Source organism: Macrobrachium nipponense, chromosome 17 (assembly GCF_015104395.2).
Source record: "Macrobrachium nipponense isolate FS-2020 chromosome 17, ASM1510439v2, whole genome shotgun sequence".
Lineage (NCBI taxonomy): Eukaryota > Metazoa > Arthropoda > Malacostraca > Decapoda > Palaemonidae > Macrobrachium > Macrobrachium nipponense.
Genome location: NC_087210.1, coordinates 82,803,219 through 82,823,321, shown reverse-complemented (window position 1 = coordinate 82,823,321; position 20,103 = coordinate 82,803,219). Strand labels below are relative to the sequence as shown.

General features: G+C 40.0%; 2 protein-coding genes across 5 annotated transcripts in view; one reads left to right on the top strand and one right to left on the bottom strand.

The window, feature by feature from the left end:
- Positions 1-20,103, top strand: part of LOC135196381 (DNA polymerase lambda-like) — a 267,170-nt gene that overhangs the window by 76,627 nt on the left and 170,440 nt on the right. The window lies entirely within an intron of this gene.
- LOC135196380 (tachykinin-like peptides receptor 86C) overlaps positions 8,033-20,103 on the bottom strand; it is a 42,635-nt gene continuing 30,564 nt past the window's right edge. Inside the window, exons 9-13 of the mRNA XM_064223169.1 lie at positions 15,633-15,703; positions 12,027-12,223; positions 11,619-11,720; positions 9,988-10,036; positions 8,033-9,233 (exon numbers count right to left, since the gene is read on the bottom strand). Of these exons, the coding sequence (XP_064079239.1) occupies position 10,036; positions 11,619-11,720; positions 12,027-12,223; positions 15,633-15,703 (371 nt within the window). The 3' untranslated portion in view covers positions 8,033-9,233; positions 9,988-10,035. The remainder of the gene's footprint in view (positions 9,234-9,987; positions 10,037-11,618; positions 11,721-12,026; positions 12,224-15,632; positions 15,704-20,103) is intronic.

Here is a 20,103-nt window from a genome sequence, read left to right as displayed (position 1 = left end):
TCACTCCCTCAGGTTGGTGCTCGTACCACTTATTAACTGCAAGGTAGCTGATGTTTCTTGCACAGGCTCCAGTCGAGGGCTTTTGCCACTGAATCATGCCTCTTTTTGTACTGGTTCTGTGCAAGTGCCGGGCATTCGCTTGCTATGTGGTTTATGGTTTAATTTTTCGTATTGCACTTCCTACATATGGGAGAGATGTTATTTCCGTCTATCGTTCTTTGAACATATCTGGTTCTTAGGGCCTGATCTTGTGCCGCTGTTCTCATTCCTTCAGTTTCCTTCTTTAGCTCTCCCCTCTGTAGCCATTGCCATGTGTCATCGCTGGCTAGTTCTTTAGTCTGTCTCATGTATTGTCCGTGCATTGGTTTGTTGTGCCAGTGCTCTGTTCTGTCTGTCATTCTCCTGTCTCTGTATATTTCTGGGTCTTCGTCTACTTTTATTAGTCCTCCTTCCCATGCACTCTTTAGCCACTCGTCTTCACTGGTTTTCAGATATTATTATTATTATTATTATTATTATTATTATTATTATTATTCAGAAGATGAACCCCATTGACATGGAACAAGCCCAATACAGAGGCCATTACAGTAATAAAATAAGAAGCAAACGCTTCTTATTATATTACTTGTCATTTAGTAGTCTTTTTAGTAGTGAAGCACATCGTACCATAGTTAGGAAGTACTTTTTAAGTACAAGGAAAAGTACATTTCCAAAGATCTGGTACGATAATTATTTGCTGGTAATGAAGGGGCTTTCATTGTACATAAACAAAAATAAAAATAAAAACATATATATATATATATATATATATATATATATATATGTATTTATTTATTTATTTTATATATTTTATTTATTTGATTTATTTATGCACGTACAGACGTATGCATGCACCTACATTATTAAGCAAGTAAAAATTATATTATTATCTAAATTTTGTATTGCAGTCATTCGACTAGCAATAAGAACGACAGTGTTAGAATGAAAACCGAAAATGGCCGGATGTCACGTTTTAAAAGAATTACTTGGAATGTGCGCCTTACTTTTCAAAATAGTTCAAGGCCCCATCGGTGGAGGTCGAGGCCGCCGTTCGCTCACCCCTCTGTCATCCCGTGCGAGAGAATGTGGAAATATTGGAAAGCCTTTCACTGGATAATCTCCTGAATTTCGAATATGAAAAATTGACGTCAGGCAGGCAGTACGAAGCGAGGTCGGAGGGAATCCACTTTGGTGATGACAGACAAAAAATGCAGACCCTTTCGGCATGATGAAAGTCGAGGCGCTGGCGTTTGGACACAATAAAATTGAATTAAATTAAAATTAGAATTAGGTTCCTTTTGGTGATAGAAGTTCTCTCTCGATGTGGTTTGGAAGTCACGTAAAGCCGTTGGTTCCGTTGCTGAATAACCACTGGTTCCATGCAACGTAAAAACACTTTTCAAACAAACAAACAAACCAAATAAAATTAGGTTCCTTTCGGCATGATGAAGGAGGAGGCGCTGCTATTTAGACACTCTCGGATAACGGAAAAATACATGTATTTAAATTCGGTTAAAATTGAACTGAAATTTACTTTCACGGAGGAATTTCTAAGTCAGTGATTGGCAGAGGTACTGACAATTCCTTTCCCCCAAATTTATATCGTCGAAAGTAACTTTTAGAGCTAAGGGAGATTCCACGGAAAGTTATCCAGTCAAAAATAACTCTTAAGAAAAGGCTTAAGTTATGAGTCCATCTAAATGGAGGTATTTCTTAGTCAAAAATGATTTACAGAACTGATATAAATCCCCCCCCCCCCCCCCCCCCCCCACCCCCCCCCCCCCCTCTAGATATAAGTAAAAAGTAACTTAAAAAGCTAAGAGAAATTCCACTTCCCTCATGATATATGTCAAAAAGTAACTTTAAAAGCTAAGAGATTATCCACTTCCCTCATGATGTATGTCAAAAAGTAACTTTAAAAGCTAAGAGAAAATCCACTTCCCTCTAGATATATGTCAAAAAGTAACTTTAAAAGCTAAGAGAAAATCCACTTCCCTCATGATGTATGTCAAAAAGTAACTTAAACAGCTAAGAAAAATTCCACTCGCCTCATGGTATATGTCAAAAAGGAAATTAAAAGCTAAAAGCAATTCCACTCTCCTCATGATATATGTTAAAAAGTAACATAAAAGCAAAGAAAAATACCACTTTATTCATGATTTATGTCAAAAAGTAACTTTAAAAGCTATGAAAAATATCCCTCCCGTCTAATGTCAAATTTAGCCCTAAAAAAAAGCTAAGCCATACTCCCCCCCCCCCCCCTTCTAGATATACAGCAAAAATTAACTGAAAAGGCTCGGAAAAATCTCCCTCCCCTGGTAAGAAATTTCCACAAAAATGAAAATGATATCCAGCAATAAATATATTATGATAAATAACTTGCCCAGCCAATAAAAATTCCATGCAGACAAACGTTTGAAGCTTAAAACTGATGCTTCCAGGCTAACTAACGTTCAAACTTAAAACTGGTGCTTTCAGGTAGACAAACGTTTGAAGCTTAAAACTGATGCTTCCAGGCTAACTAACGTTCAAACTTAAGACTGGTGCTTTCAGGTAGACAAACGTTTGAAGCTTAAAGCTGATGTTTCCAGGCTAACAAACGTTTCAAGCTGAAAGCATCACCAACTTTCAGGCTTAAAGCTGATGCATCCAGGCTAACAAACTTTTCAATCTTAAAGCTGATTCTTCCAGGCAAATAAACGTTTCAAGCTGAAAGCTGATGCTTCCAGGTAGACAGACGTTTCAAGCCTAAATCTGATGCTTCCAGGTAGACAAACGTTTCAAGCTTAAAGCTGATGCTTCTGAACGTTTCAAGCAGAAAGCTGTTGCTTTCAGGCAGGCAAACGTTTCAAGCTTAAATCTGACGTTTCCAGACAAACAAACATTCAAGCTTAAAACTGATGCTTTCAGGTAAACAGACGTCTCAAGCTTAAAGCTGATGCTGGCCAAGAGAAGGGGAATAGAGATGTGTATTTCTGATGATAGAAGTTCACTCTCGACGTGGTTCGGAAGTCACGTCAAGCCGTTGGTCCTGTTGCTGAATAACCACTGGTTCCGTGCAACGTAAAAACACCATACAAACAAACAAACAAAAGCAAAGGAACAAAAACGTTCGAGGTAACTTAGATATAAGAGTCTCCCAAATCAAGAAACGGGATCACTTAACGAAACGTGATTATGGGTGACACGGAGACGTCATACTTGGTTGTGTGTTTGTTTGTATGTGTGTGTGTTTTTGTGGGGAGGTGGGTGGGCCGAGGGAAATTCAAATGAGTTTTATCCCGACAGACTTTTTTTTTTATTTGGTTGTGTTTTTTCATGAAAGAATCATCTGGCAATGATGGACGTTTGACTTTTATCCCGAGGAAAAAAAAAACTATACAAAAAATAATTAGTTCATGCTGCTGTTTCGTACGACCACTACCAACATATGTCAATAAGTGATTTATATAAACCATATCCAATATTTAAAAGCATCGTTTTTATTGGTCGTCAAAAAACCGCAAATATCCTTTCCGTGAGAGGGGAATGAGAGGCGGAAGGATAACAAGAGAGATAAAAGGAGAGAATAAACATATTATCCGGAGAAGAGGAGAGAATAAAAGGCATTTCTTTATTTCCTTGCTACAGTCTCAGCCGTTTAGATTCTGGGCCTTATCGATTATTGGTGTGTGAGGAATACAGTCCCCTCCTCCTCCTCCTCCTCCTCCTCCTCCTCCTCCTCCTCCTCCTCCTCCTCCTCCTCCTCCTCCTCTTCTCACTTATTTGGATTCCCCGAAGAAATACGCGCACATTGTCTTCTCGGGTAGATGGTGCTGAAATATCCTGGATCAGTCTGGGAAATCGCTCAAGGAAACCCCTGGAATCTTTGAAAATTGTGAAAGGAAATTGGAGATAAGTTGGATATTCTCTCATTTCAAGTCATGGGGCTATCTTGGGATTGCAGTTTGTTGTGTTTACCTCTTGGGGAAATTTATTCTTTGAGGATATCTGGTCTTTATACACACAAATACACACACTCATATACATGCATACATACACACACACACACACACACATATATATATATATAGATATATATATATACAATATGGTATATATATATATATATATATATATATACATATATATATATATATATTACTTGCCAAATTCTTTCATCCACCATTGCCTAATTTTGATGTTCCTAAGAAACTGTTTTATGCAACTGTCCCATATATGCCTGAGTTCAAATTCTCGTCCAATCTCGCACGAATCATTGAACAAGAGATTCTTTGTCTGAGGTCAAAATTATAACAAATAATCCATGTACAATTGGCTCCTTCTTTAACTTTAAAGACCGCCTTCAGCCCTTCATGAGATCCAACGTCATATATAAATTTATTTGCCCTGGATGTCCGGGCTCTTACGTTGGATCGACTCGGAGGCTGCTGAGGGTCAGATATTGTAGCCATCTGGGTTTCAGCATCCGTACTGGTCAGAAAATAAAACAACCTGAATTTTCCAATATCAGGAACCACGCTTCTAATTGCAAAATTGAAATCCAAAAAGAACAATTCAAAATAATAGATTATGTCAAAAATCCTGACCATCTAACTACCCTCGAGTCGTTATACATTAAGAAACTTGTTCCTTCACTCAATAGCAATACCTCCTCAGCAACTCTATACCTGGCATAGTCGACGTCGTGTTCGTCAACTGGTTTTTTAGTCATTCCATCTTCTCTCTACATTATGGACGGTTGGTGTTTGGGTTGTTTTCTCTCTCTTTACCTTTGTTTGTTTTTACTTTGATTTTTAATTTTTAAGACTATTTTAATATTTGTGAGTTCCTTTGTTTATATCATTTAATGTTTGTTTTTACTTTGATTTTTAATTTTTAAGACTATTTTAATATTTGTGAGTTCCTTTGTTTATATCATTTAATGTTATTTTTATATCTCTTTGCTCTCTTACAGACTGATGATGCATAGAAGTTTCATGTGCGAAACGTTTCGTTAAAAATAAATTTGACTCCTTTTACTGGTTGTATCATGGACACCTTCTGAAGCTCCTATATATCTATTTAACTGAGCCTCTCTCTCTCTCTCTCTCTCTCCCTCTTCTCTCTCTCTCTCTCTCTCTCTCTCTCTCTCTCTCTCTCTCTCTCTCTCTCTCTCTCTCTCTCTCTCTCTATATATATATATATATATTATATATATATATATATATATATATATATAAATGTGTTTGTGTATGTATGTGTGTAGTATGTATTTTCATTATATTTATATCCAAAGAGATTATCTGAGCACTTTCTTGTTTAGTAACCACTTTGTTCAGCAAACCAGTCACTCACCGGCTATTATAGAAACGCGCGATTGATTCCCTTCATTAACTTTTAATCACTCGCTACACACACACACACACACACACACCACACACACACACACACACACACACACACACACACACATGTGTTTCGGGAAATTTGTGTTGCTATTTGTATGCTAGTCTTCCTCTCCCTCGCTGATTAGTCCCAATTTTTCTTCCCCATCCTCGAATTCTCGTTTATTCTTTTATTTTTTATTTTATTTTTTTTTTTTTGCCCCTTAGGCTTAGGCGGCAGGCTAGTTAAGGCCACAATAATAGGCCTTATATTGCGAGTAGGAGATTAGATGTTGGTATACATAAAAGGGAGGAGTGGGAAGTGGCCTTGTAAGTATTTATTATTGTTTATTTATTTATTTATTATTTTATTTTATTTTTTTCTGTGCTTTATCACAGTCTCCAATTCGACTGGGTGGTATTTATAGTGTGGGATTCCGGGTTGCATCCTGCCTCCTTAGGAGTCCATCACTTTTCTTACTATGTGCGCCGTTTCGTGAATCACACTCTTCTATTATTATTATTATTATTATTATTATTATTATTATTATTATTATTACTATTATTATTATTATTATTATTATTATGCTAACCCTGAATGCCATTGAAATGCAAACCACTAGATAACAAATAGCCCGCTTTTACTATGTCACAAAAACGCTTTTACAGGTTATCATTAATTTTTTATTCAATTTATTTTTTTCGTGAATAACCTTTTTTTCGTGAATATACCTATTTTTTTCGTTTTAATTTTTTTTCCGTGAATACCTATATTTTTCTGAATAATAACCGGTATATATTTATTTTTTGTAATTTTTTCGTGAATATACCAATTTTTTATTCAATTTATTTTTCCGTGAATATACTTAATTTTTATCTAATTCATTTTTTCGTGAATATACCTATTTATTTAATTTGCTTTTTCGTGAACATACTTAATTTTTATCTAATTCATTTTTTCGTGAATATACCTATTTATTTAATTTGTTTTTTCGTGAATGTACCTATTTTTTATTTAATTTATTTTTTTCGTAAATATACCTATTTTTTGTTTTAATTTGTTTTTTCGTGGATATAACAGTTTTTTATTTAATTTATTTTTTCGTGGCTGTTACCTAGAGTTAAGTTGTAGTGAGCTTTCGTAAAGGCATTCACTCCCTGTGATCGATTTTATCGTTAAAAGGAACTATCTATCGCTATGATAGACTCGTCCTAGCAGCTCGGCCTTGGGAAGACCTTAGATTATGAAGTTCGTTAGTATGAGATTTCAAAGGAAATTATGTGTTATTAGATTTGAATCGCTCTCTCAACGAACCAGATAATTACGGGGCCTTGAGTTTTTTAATTTTTCCCCCACGAAACCTAGATCATGATGTACCTGTTTTTGATGTTTCATGCTAAAGGGAAGCCTTGGTGAGGTTTTTATAATTGCCTCGGTATTATTGTCTGCATAAAATCGAGATTTTAAGTTATCGTCAATTGTAAAATATTTAAAAGTGTGTCCTGTATGAAGTAAGGGTCACAACCAGCATGTAGTTGTCAACAATTGTAAGGATTTAAAGTGTCTTATATAAATTAATTTTCGACAATAGTGTCAACACAAATTTTCGACAAAAGTGTCGATACAAATTAATTTTCGACAAACTCTACCATTTCTGTGTCGACAAATCAGTTACAAACCAAATTTAGTTACCAACACATTTGTAAATACTGTAAAAGCTAATTCTTATATTAAGTGAAATTCAAAAGCCAATATGGGTTGTAAACATTTGTAAATATTTAAAAAGCTTCCCTATAAGAAGTAGTGAAGTTCCCTACCAAATTTACTGGATCTGATTTGTCGATACAGAAGTGGTGGTGGTACAGTTTATAGAAAATTAATTTATGTTGACGCTTTTGTCGAAAATTAATCTATGTGGACACTTTTGTCGAAAATGAATTTGCTGCCACTTATGTCGAAATTTAATCTATGTGGACACTTTTGTCGAAAATGAAATTGTTGCCACTTTTGTCGAAAATTAATTTATGTGGACACTTTTGTCCAAAATTAATTTGTCGACACTTGTCCAAAATTAATTTATGTAGACACTTTTGTCCAAAATTAATTTGTCGACACTTTTCGAAAATTAATTTATGTGGGCACTTTTGTCCAAAATTAATATGTCGACAGTTGTCCAAAATTAATTTATGTGGACACTTGCTCACAGGAGTGTAACTCCAGCCTGGAGAATTCTCTCCAGGTCTGGAAAAAGATATGTTTCAGGACAAGTAGAACTTTGAAGTTTTTCAATAACAAAACTTTTAACCAATATTTTGGTTACAAGGTGCGAAAAGTATTCATAAAGACATGTTTATTATATTATGATGGATTTTAAACAGCATTGACCAATGTCTTTTGTTACTCTGTTGCACAAATCAGTGAGTTCCTTAGAAACTTTTAAGCTTTTACTTTATTTCTGTCAAGATGTTGAAGAATAGATGTCGATGGCCTATGACAACATTAAGTCAAACTGAACTATAGATTCTATAGTTTGAACTATAGAATGGGGCCTGGGCTTAATAATTTTATGGACTGGGCTCATTTCATTTCCAGGGATGGGAAAGAATAAAAAGAGGGAATTCCAGAGTTTATTGTACAAAACTTACACAATATACAGAAGCGGACATTTCAATTTACATATACCAGCAGACACATTGACGAGTCACTGACAAGTATGGTGTTGTTCCCTTGATTACTGATGGGAGTCGTTCGTCGGTGTTATTTCAATACAGTCTTCAAAATCATCGCGTTTTTTTTAACGGATTGACCTTTTTAACTGCTATTTTAATTGCTAATAGACCCCCACTTGTACCCTTATGCTTACCTAACATGGCTGGGCCAGGTGCGCTTATCTTGTATAGTAAATCCCTTTGGGGGATTTATTACAAGTGGATTTATTACAAGTCTTTGAAAATGTTTGTTATCCAAGAGGTAAAGTGAATTCGATATGAAGGGGGCGTATTTGTATTTATAATTGTGAGCCTAAAAGAGTTACAGAGGACGTTCGTTTTCCTTATGATAGCGTTGTAAAAAATATAATAAATAAATAAATAAAACTGCCGTTATTCAGTGGATAAATTGTTAGTCTGGCGTTGAATAGTGAATGTTCATTTGGGAATGAGTATCTTTGGCTTTCATTATCAAAATATAGTTTTGAGGAAATCTGATCCCATAACGTAAATTCTTCGTTATTCACGTTTTATTTACGAGACAAAAACACCATTTATATTGAGAGAGAGAGAGAGAGAGAGAGAAGAGAGAAATATCGATTTCCTTATCAAAACATTTCTCGCAGTATAATGAATGAATCTGTTTTCATAACAGATTCATCCATTAGAGAGAGAGAGAGAGAGAGTAACAGATTCATCCATGAGAGAGAGAGAGTAACAGATTCATCTATGAGAGAGAGAGAGAGAGAAATATCGGCTTTCATTATCAAAACATTTCTCGCAGTATAATGAGTGAATCTGTTTTCATAACAGATTCATTCATGAGAGAGAGAGAGAGGAGAGCGAGAGAGAGAGAGAGAGAGAGAGAGAGAGAGAGATCTTCCCCTCTTTTATCAATACGCCGCCTCAATATACTGTATCTGGGGCGCCGTGGAGCCGAGCTTGTTCCCCTTGGGAGACGAGGAGGGCGTGAAGTGCCTGTTACAGAGGTCCTTATTCGGCCCCAGGTGATTGGACAGGTTGACCACGGCCGCCAGGCGAGGTGATGGATGGGAGGTCCCCAGCAGCGGGCTCTGCCTCGTCTGTTTGGTGTCCGGGGCTGTAGGGCGCAGTAATCCCCTGCGGAGAAATGGAGAGAGAGAGAAAAAAAGAATGAGGGTTAAGGAGTGTCTGTGTGTGTGATGGTTTTCAGGCATTTTTAAGGTTTTCGTTAGCGTTTTAAGGATGCCAGGTGAAGGCCTTCGCTTTGAGGGTTATGTTTTGATTGGTTTGAGGTTTTTTTTATTGGTGGATCTTGATTGGCTTGGTTTTTTGTCTGTTAGGTTTTGACTGGCATGGTGTTTTTCTAATGTGATGAATTTTGATTGGCTTCTTTTTTTTATCTGTTGGTTTTTGGTTGGTTTGTTTTTTTGGTCTAGTGGATTTTGATAGGCTTGTTTTTTTTATCTTATGATTGATTGGCTTATTTTTTTTCTGTCAGGGTTTGATTGGCATGGTTGTTTTTTATCTTATGGATTTTGATTGGATTGTTTTTTTCTGTTAGGGTTTGATTGGCATGGTTCTTTTATCTTATGGATTTTGATTGGCTTGTTTTTTCTGTTAGTGTTTGATTGGCATGCTTGTTTTTAACTTATGGATTTTGATTGGCTTATTATTTTATCTTTTAGATTTTGGTTAGTTTTCCTCCAGTTGCAACTTTCAAACCTTTTGCTGACAACTTCCGTTTCAGCGCTGAATGACCTCATAAGTCCTGGCGTTCGTCCTTTGGCCTGAATCCTGTTCATTTCGATGCGTATAATACTATTATTATTCTTTCATTATTCTTACTAACTATGTACATTCGGTCAATTGAAACAAAGTAGATTCCGCTTACCTCACTGGCTCGCCGCCCCCCACCTGGAGGTGGAAGGCGAATGGGTCGTCTGGAAGGAAAAAAACGAGGTCAAGGTTAATCTCGAGTTAATGGTATGACCTGATTTCTGACTTGTTTGTGATATGTTTTTGTTTAGTACTATAGTAGATTCACATCACCCGTGCATCTGATATCTAGGCCAGTCCCTTGCGACGCTCCTGATTGGCTGTTGATAAGCCAGTGGCAGGACTGGAATATCTCAGTCTCTCAAGAGAGTTCACATAGGAAGGATGTATGTTCCACCTCTCCTAAGGGATACTTTTGAAAGTCGTATCCCTCAGGAGAGATGGACCATACATACTGCCTATGTGAACTCTCTCTCGAGAGAGTTTCCAGCCCTATAATTGACTTATCAACAGCCAATCAGGAGCGTCGTCAAGGGGTTGGCCGAGACATCAGATGCACGGTAGATGTGAATCTACTGTAGCACCTCGGAGGAGGGGACGCGTGGATAACAAGCCACAGCAGCACTGAATGAACTTACATTTCATATATCATTATATTTGTACACTTACGAATCTTCGTATGAATCCGTGCAAACAAATAGGTCCTCTGGATTCGTGTTTCATTATGAGATCAGAGAGCTCGGATAGGCCTACCGAGTGTCGTGGAGATTGAAAGGGTGGAGGGAGGGAGGGGTGTGTGGACGAGGGGATGCTGCTAAGGCAGTGTGTGTGAAGTGGATATTCATTCTCAGATGGAAGTGGAAACTCTTTCGTTATAAAAGCAAGTGTTTACCCAGAACATCTCATTAAATCCAATGAAGCCTCAACGACTCTCATTTGACGCAGTTCAGTGTTTCTCTTAGCTGTGATTATATATATATATATTATATATATATATATATATATATATATATGTATATATATATATATATATATATATATATATATATATATATGTGTGTGTGTGTGTGTGTGTGTGTGTGTGTGTGTGTGTGTGATATTAATGTCTTTTACTGTAATCCAACAGTATAACGAAGGTAAAATTAGATTTGTCTGGAATATATATGGAATATAGGGTTGTAACGTATAGATAGTATTTTTCTGGGGCATTATATATATATATATATATATATATATATGTATAGTATATATATATAGATGTATATTATATATATATATATATATATAGTATATATATGTATATATATATATAGAGAGAGAGAGAGAGAGAGGAGAAAGAGGAGAGAGAGAGATAGAAAGAGAGGGAGAGGGGGGGGGGTGCATGGCAGAATGTAACCTATATTTTTATGTGCTACAATAGTGAATGAGAACCATTCTTTCTCGTTAAAAATTAGATATAGTAGAGAGAGAGAGAGAGAGAAGAAGAGAGAGAGCGAGAGGAGAGGAGCGGGGGGGTGGGGATGGCGGGGGGTGTTCAAAACAATATAAAAAGGCGGGCTTCAGTATTGACTACATGAAGACCGAAATCTTAGTATGAGAGAGAGAGGAGTTTGAATAGGTTGACTTGTCTATCGACTACATGACGAAAGCTGAGAAGATACCGGAGAGAGAGAGAGAGAGAGAGAGAGAGAGAGAGAGAGAGAGAGAGTGGTAACACGTGTTTTTCGGATGTTGAAATCGCCTTACCATCGACAGATAGAACCGATGAATTTGTGTGGGAGTTTCCCGTGCAATTTTTCCAGGATTCCTTGGCTCCTGATATGTAGCTGCCAGAAGAAGTATCGGAACCTGGAATGTAAAAATTTCATAAATTATATATATATAGATATATATATATATATATATATATATAATATATAATATATATATATATATATATATATATATAGTATATATATACATATATATATGATATATAACCACAAAAATCTCTTAATATTGAAGTCTTTATACCTTATTATTCATTATATTCAAATGTATCCCACACTATCACCTATGTACCAAGTGTATCACACACACACACACACACACACACACACACACACTACACACACACACCCACACCACACCCTTGAGTACCGCCAACATCATTACCTGGCATTGAGCAGATAATATATGATTGGATTGAACATGGCGTTGGACATCGCCAGCCAGTAGAACGCCAGGTACATATGCTGCACATAAGGCCTCGTGCTCAGCTGGGGGTGGTGATGCACGACAATGAAGTACACGTGGTACGGCAGCCAGCACAGGGCGAACAACCCCACCAGGAGCGCCAACATCTGCACTACCTGACGATGCGTCAAGAAGGATACGCGAAAGGTCTCAGAATTTGTACCGGCTGAGGAAATTGTGTGGAAGCATAGAGATTTAAAATGGAAGCGCCCGGGGGCATATAAATTAAATGAAGAAACAAAAAAATAACATCAGTATTAAATCAGCAATAAAAAAATTAACATCAGTATTAAATCAGGAAAACATCAGTACCTGTACTGAACATATTACAGTACCATTCTGACCATTAAATACTTATAATGGTACTGGGACTTTAGGGGCACCCTGTATTTTATCACATCGTGATCGATACATTAACATCCTTCCCCGTAGAGTGTCTTTGCAGCCAGTGCTCCTCACGTGGTGCACTGTAGGCATTACTATAAGGTGGTTTGCAGTGACCTTTCGGCCCCTAGCCGCGCCCAGTCTTTTAGTTATTTACTTTTACTTTTCCTCCATTCGGGGTTCCTATCCTCATTTTTTGCTGTCCAGCTTCTTTAACGCTACATTTTTCGATGTCTTAAGCCCTTTCACACTATGTCGTACGTAAATGCGACACGATGTCGGACCTACATGCGACTAGCAGTCGACTATTATCTCTAATGCACCTTTTCACACTATGTCGGACCGGCATCGCATTACAGCCGACAGGCCCCACTGGCCATGTCCGGTGCTGCACCCAGACGCGATTGCAGTTGGCCATTGCCTTCAATACGTGTCTTCACACTATGCGATTTTTTCCTCCATATACGTGCGACAGCAGTAGACTTCCACTGCTTCTGGTGATCGGGTGCATTGGGTATTGAATACATTTGAGGGATAGAAATAGTGTTATTCCCGTTGCTGAATAACCACTGGTTCCATGCAACGAAAAAACACCATACAATAATAATAACAATAGTGTTATTCGTAAATAAGAAAGAACTACAGGTATGGATAGCTTAAGTATAAACTACTGAGAAATGATTTACTAAATGATTTGCTGTTTTTTTCATTAAGGTTATATATACGTTTTGATACTGAAATTATTAGAAGGTTATCGGCAGATTATTGATATAAAAGAGGACTAAAACTTTTGATTTCGATATATATGATTTTTTGAGAAGTTTTTATAGTCAACACTTACATTTTATTTACATTAATTAATGAAACAGAGAGATATATGGAATTTTTTTTATATCAAAGTAAAGAATTTTAGATTTTGATGTAGATATATCAGTTTATATTTTTGATAAATAGAGATGTTTCAGCTAACACTAGTCGTTTTCATTTCTCCTTTTTAATTTCTATATGGAAAAGCAAATTTACAAAGAAAGGTCCATATTATTTCCTCTTACTTGATGGTAACTGCCAGTTGTTGTGCTGACAAAGTATCATCTCTGAGTGTCGTATTTCTTTTAGCAACTGGTCATGCAGACGTGACAAGAGTTCCTCAAAGGTTGTTTTAGACATTCTGAAGTAATTGCAAAATTTATCATTATCTCTCTTCAGCTCCTCGAAAATTGTGGCAAATGCGCCATACAAGTGCCTTTGTGTATTCAAAGGGTGTACCGAGTGAATTCTAGGTTTTCTCTTCTTTTTTCTCAAATGTAATAAATAAAGACAATAATTTTCTCCTCCTGTCCATCTAGTCACCACTACAGGCTGAGAGCAGAATTCAAGCGCTTGTCAAAAATTGGATCACTTTGTGCGGCAGTCGGACAAATGTACGATTTGCGCAATTTTGTGTCGCATTTAGATCCGGCACTGCAATCGTATCTTGGTGCGACACGAATCGCATAGTGTGAAAGGGCCCTTTAACAGGCTCATTTTGCTCAGTAACTGATTATGTGGCGTTTGAATCCTGCAGATTCCATACATTGGGAGAAACGGGTCATCGTGTGTCTGATTATGCAAAGTTGAAGTTCTCCGGTAATGGCACGGTACTAGACAGTTCACGAGCTCAAGCATTAGCGTAATCGACAGAAGATGGCGAGAGGAATGGGAGGAGTAGAGTCAGAAGGAGGTCATCAGGAGAGAGGAGAGAGAGAGAGAGAGGAGGAGAGAGAGAGAGAGCAAAAAGAAGTATAATGGTGAGGGAAGATAACCTTGCAGAACGCCACAAGGGATGGAAAAGGGAGCAGATATTGTCCCATCAATATATATATATATATATATATATATATATATATATATATATATATATATATATATATATATATATATATATATATATATATATATATATATATATATATATATATATATATATATATATCTGTGTCTCATTTAGACATACAAATATACCACGATCTTTCAGTGGAGGAAATGAACCCAGAAAAAGGCAAAGACGACTCAATAATTCTCTCAAGTTACACACACAAAGCTGGCTAATCAGCAGTAAGATAAAAAAAATATAAGATTATAAAAAGTAACAAGCAGATTACCCGTGTGCCTTCAGTCGTACCCAGAGAGAAGCAAACTGAAGAGAAATCAGTGTGTTTGTGACGCATGAGTACACTTCATATTTTAGCGGTAGATAATGTTCGCGTGCAATCGTCTCTCATGTTTAGGACAGGGCTTAACCGTCGTCTATTTCCGAGAGGGAGGAGGAGGAGGAGGATGAGTGGAGGATTTAACGATACAGGATATTACCATTCTGAAATAATAATTGGTGGTAGAGTCCTTAATACGGTTCATTTGACAGCTTCTCCGGTAAGCTTCTTATCGCTGGACGAATAATCCCGGTTTCTGGAATTCATTTGTTAAGGCCCGTGTAGTTTCCAGGAAGGTCGATATGATTTAATATAATTCGCTACGAGCGGAGGAGGAGGGGAGCGGTAAGTGGGAATCATCGTATCAAAAGATGAGTAACGAGGAAGTTTCCAGTTCGAGTTAATGGATAAATGAGGAATCAGCCGTGAAATGAATAATAATTTCACGTTGGGATAAATGATATGCGTCAATGGAAATCCAGAAAATGAATAACAACGAGAAGAGTATACAGCACAATAAGTGATGTAGCTACTTAACAATACAGTAAAGAAAAATGAGGAAATAAAATCGTCTGTGTAAGGATAAAGAGCTTTGAATAGAGGCAGATTTGAATCAGAAAATGGAGGGTTGCGGTTAAGATCTTCAGAACAAATGATTAGTTTCATTATGATGACAATGATAATTATTAATATTATTAATAATATTATAAACATATATATACACACAGGTATATACATAAATGTAAATACGTGTGCGAATGTATATTCAACTTTTACGTATATTGGAAATGAAATATAGATGGTAAATTGAAACTATAGGTACATATGTTTATGACGACTATGAAATACATACATACATACATACATACATACATTATATATTATATATATATATATATATATTATATATATATATTATATTATACACACACACATTTGAATATTTGCTTACCTTTCTTTTGCTTTTGAAGTTGTCTGTTTGCCGTGATGTTTTTGCAATGGCAGGATCACACAACTTACAACCTGTAAGGGAAAATGATTCCATTCATTGTTAACACTGTAATCGTTTACCAAAAAATGTACATGTAAAGGTTAAAATATTCCTGATTTAATTCAGACTCTGGAATTTTTCACGTATAATTTGTAGCTGCAAATGTCAGTACAAAAGCCAGATGGCGGAATCAGTCTTGATTAAACAAAGACAGGTTGTGAACATTTCAAAGGACGCCTGGGATTCAGATATCATAGATAACATCTTCCTTCAACCAAAGCTTAAGAAGATTAAAGAGGAATTATCAACTGGGGTGACCTAGTTAAGTGGCTTACGTGTGGACGGATCTCTTGGTATAAATACTACTTTTTCTAAAGAGAGAAACAGCAGTCTCTGAAATATATATATATATTTATTTATTTATTTATATTTGTGTAGTAAAATTTACAGTTTTGATTAATATATAAAATAGAATGATTGAAAAATATGGTTTTAGAGCCCTCATTAAAATATCTTGGCGAAACCTTTCTCTCTCTCTCTCTCTCTCTCTCTCTCTTCTCTCTCTCTATCTCTCCATCTCTCTCTCTCTTCTCTCTCTCGCTATATATATATATATATATATATATATATATATATATATATATATATATATATATATATGTGTGTATTGAGTGTAATGTGAGTGTGTGTGGTTTTTTCCCCTCAAATCCCCCCTAATCCTTTATCCTTGTTATCCCTGGGCCTTTGGTTGGAGTGAGGAATCCACCAGGGGGGGATACTCAGGTAAGATACGCAGGAGTGCGTTATGGTTCTCAGTACAAACCACAGTTTTACATGTCAAGGTTTGGTTATACCCGCACCAGGCTTGCCTTGCACCCCTCCTAACCAAAAACCACCCACGATAACGGGCGGGCTTGGGTTGTTCTAAGGGGAGCAGTCGCCCCTCCTCTGGGGACCTTATCACTTTACCTTTGGGGGCCGTTTCCCTCCCCTAACCTTCGCCCTCCTCCTAAGGGGTCACGGATCCACCCAACCACCCGGCTCCAACCCTTTTCCCTTCTGCCGTTGGGGATGTCTTTCCCCCTCGTACTCCGGGCAGATCCCCAGTGAAGGACGATGCATTCCCGTCTGGGGCTTCCCGTCTAGGGGACAGGGAGGAGCCGGGAATGGCCTTGGGGCGGCCTTCAGGGGCGGTCCCGATGTATAGAGGTGTCCCCGACGCGGCCGAAACGCTCCTCGCGTTCCCCCCGCGATGGGAGTCGCCGGAGGAGAAGCAAGAGACGTCGGGATTCGTCAGGGGAGAGGAGTTCTTCAAGTTACTACTCAAGGGAGAGATCCTCCCGTAGGAGGAGACGCTCCTCCAAGAAGAGGCGCCGTCATGGGAGACGCAGGAGACGTAGTTACTCCTCGTCCTCGAGCGGCTCTTCCCGCTCTCATCATCGTAGCCGGGATCGTTAGAGGGAGTGACAGGCGTCGGGACATATAGATATATATATATCACAAATTCTTGGTAATTTGTATTTTTCCTAGCGATACTTACCTCGAACCATTTCATAGGAGATTCCCGGATGTCGATCCGGTGGATCCGACCAGAAAATTCTGGTTATATGCCGCACCCAGGTCAGGCCTATGCCCCAGGGGTCGGAGACCAAGCCATCCTAATGACCTATAGTCAGTCCTTCTTACTCCACTCCGAGGTGTCTCCCCTAAGCTTCAGCGGGGCTGGAAGGGCGGGAGTCTAATTCCATGGTTCGAGGTAAGTATCGCTAGGAAAAATACAAATTTACCAAGAATTTGTGTGATTTGTTCCGAATCGAGATACTTACCTCGAACCATTTCATAGGAGACTTACCCCTAGGAGGAGGGCGAAGGTTAGGGGAGGGAACGGCCCCCGGCCCCAAAGGTGATAGGTCAGAGGAGGGGCGACTGCTCCCCTTAGAACTCAACCCAGCCCGTTATCGTGGGTGGTTGGTTAGGAGGGGTTGCAAGGCAAGCCTGGTGCGGGTATAACCAAACCTTGACATGTAAAACTGTGGTTTGTACTGAGAACCATACGCACTCCTGCGTATCTTACCTGAGTATCCTGGATTCTCGCTCCAACCAAAGGCCCAGGGATAACAAGGATAAGGATTAGGGGGGATTTGAGGAAAAAAACCACACACACTCACATACACTCAATACACACCGGCCCGTCCACTCCAAGAAGATTGGAGAGGGGACCTAGAACCTGTTGCTGGCCTGCCACCACGGGCCAATCTCAAAGGCGTCGAGCGACCTTCTCGTGCAGTCTTTTAGATAGTGGGCTGTGAATGTCGACTGCCTATTCCAGACTCCTGCCCTCAGGACCTGGTCCGGACTGCCATGTTCTTGAGAATGAGAGGGAACCCCAGTTCCCCTGATGTCATGGGGCTTGGCTCCCTCTGGAGGGGAAAGGCCCCCCTTCTCGTATTTGGCTCTCCGGATGGTTTCTCTCAGTCCAAAAAAGGTAGGGGATGGTGTTTTTCGAGGCTGCCTTCTTCACCCTTCCGTGGTGACGAAGAGATTCTTTACCTCCGGCCGGCCCCTGCACCGGGCTGTTCTTTCCATGTACTTCCGAACTGCCCTCACCGGACAAAGGAGGAGATCCTTAGGCTGGTTCCGATTTCGGGAGGGCAGGGATGGAAAACTCCACGAACCTGAGATCCGAGCTCGAGGGGTTTCTGATTCTTAGCCACGAAGGAGGGGACAAACCTGAATGAGAAGTTCCTTCCATCCCCTCGTGTGGGTCACTACATACGAGAGGCCGTGGAGCTCCCCCACCCTCTTCGTGGGAGGCCAGGCTAGCAGAAACACTGTCTGAGGGTCAGCTCCCTATCCAGGATGTCTTGAGCGGCTCGAACGGGGGCTTCCTCAGGGAATCTAAAACTATTGCAACATCCCATTCGGGGGGAAGCCAACCCAAAGCCAGCGCTGGGGGGGAGGGCACTTTCTCGGCCTCAAAGCTCCTTATGAGCAAGGACAGAGGCTTCGAGTTCCCCAGATCCAGCCCTTTCAGGGAGAAGACCTGCTCAATGCAGACCTGGCTCCTTTGACTGCTGGAATTGACAGGCCCTTGTCCAACCTCAGGTAGGTCAAGAATTCTGCGATGTCTGGGATCTTCGCTCGGAGAGGTTCCAGGTTACGCTTTCTACACCAGGCCCCAAAACCTTCCACTTTGCCTGGTAGATGTTAGCGGAGGATTCCCTCAAGTAACTGGACATGTGAGAAGCCACCCTCCCAGAAAACCCTCTCCTATTTAACAGCCGCTCGATAGTCTCCAGCCGTGAAGGAGAGGGCTGGAATGTTCCTGTGGAACCTCTCGAAGTGGGGCTGTCTTAACAGGTCTGGCCTGGGGGGCAGCTCCCAAGGAGGAAGAGAGGCCAACTCTAGAAGGTCCGGGAACCACTCCCTGTCCGGCCACCAAGGGCGCCACCAACGTCAGGGCCGCCCCTTTCGCCTTTCTTAGATGGTTGAGGACCTGCCTGAGGACTGCAAAGGGAGGGCCAAAAAGCGTACATGTCCAGGCCGTCCCACGGGTGCTGGAACGCATCCTCCCCAAAAACGCGGCTGGGTCCGGCACCGGGGAGCAGTACACCGGCAGTTTGGTGTTTAGCCTCGTAGCAAACAGGTCCAGGGATGGGGAGCCCCACTTCCCTATTAGTTCCCTCGCTACTTCGGGGTGTAGGGACCATTCGGATCCCACCACCTGACCCCATCTGCTGAGGCCGTCGGCGACTACGTTTTTTCTTGCCGGGAATGAATCTTGCCGTCAAGGAGGTCCCAAGGGCTTCGGTTTGGCTCAAGATCTCCTCCGTCAATCCGCAGAGATCCTTGATCTCAGGCCTCCTTGCTTCTTGACGTAGGCGACCACTGTGGCATTGTCGCACATCAGACACACCGAGTGTCCTCCCACTGCTTCCTTGAATGCTTCCAGGGCATGCTTTACTGCCAAGAGCTCCAGTTTGTTTATGTGGAAGGTGCTCTGCTCTTGCGACCATATCCCCCGCACTGAGAGGGAATTCAGGTGGGCCCCCCAGCCTACCTTCGACGCGTCCGTAAACAGGAGCATCTCCGGGGGCATGACCCGAGGGGGGGGCAACACCCCGACGAGAGTTTGCAGGATTCAGCCACCAACCGAGGGCCTTCCTTGCTGCCAGTGAGATGGAAACCGGCTTTTGAGGTGTTTCCTCCTTCTGGGACCAACCCTACTTTCAGGTCCCATTGTAGTGCCCTTAATCTCAGCCTTCCCTGGGGACTAGTTTTTCCAGGGAGACCAGGTGGCCTAAAAGCCTTTGCCACTCCTTTGCCGGTCTCGGGGGGTGGCTTAGGAAGTTGTAGGCAATTTTTCGGAGGTTTGCCAGCCTGTCCCCCGAGGGGAAAGCTCGCCCACTTCCGTATCCAATTCCATCCCCAG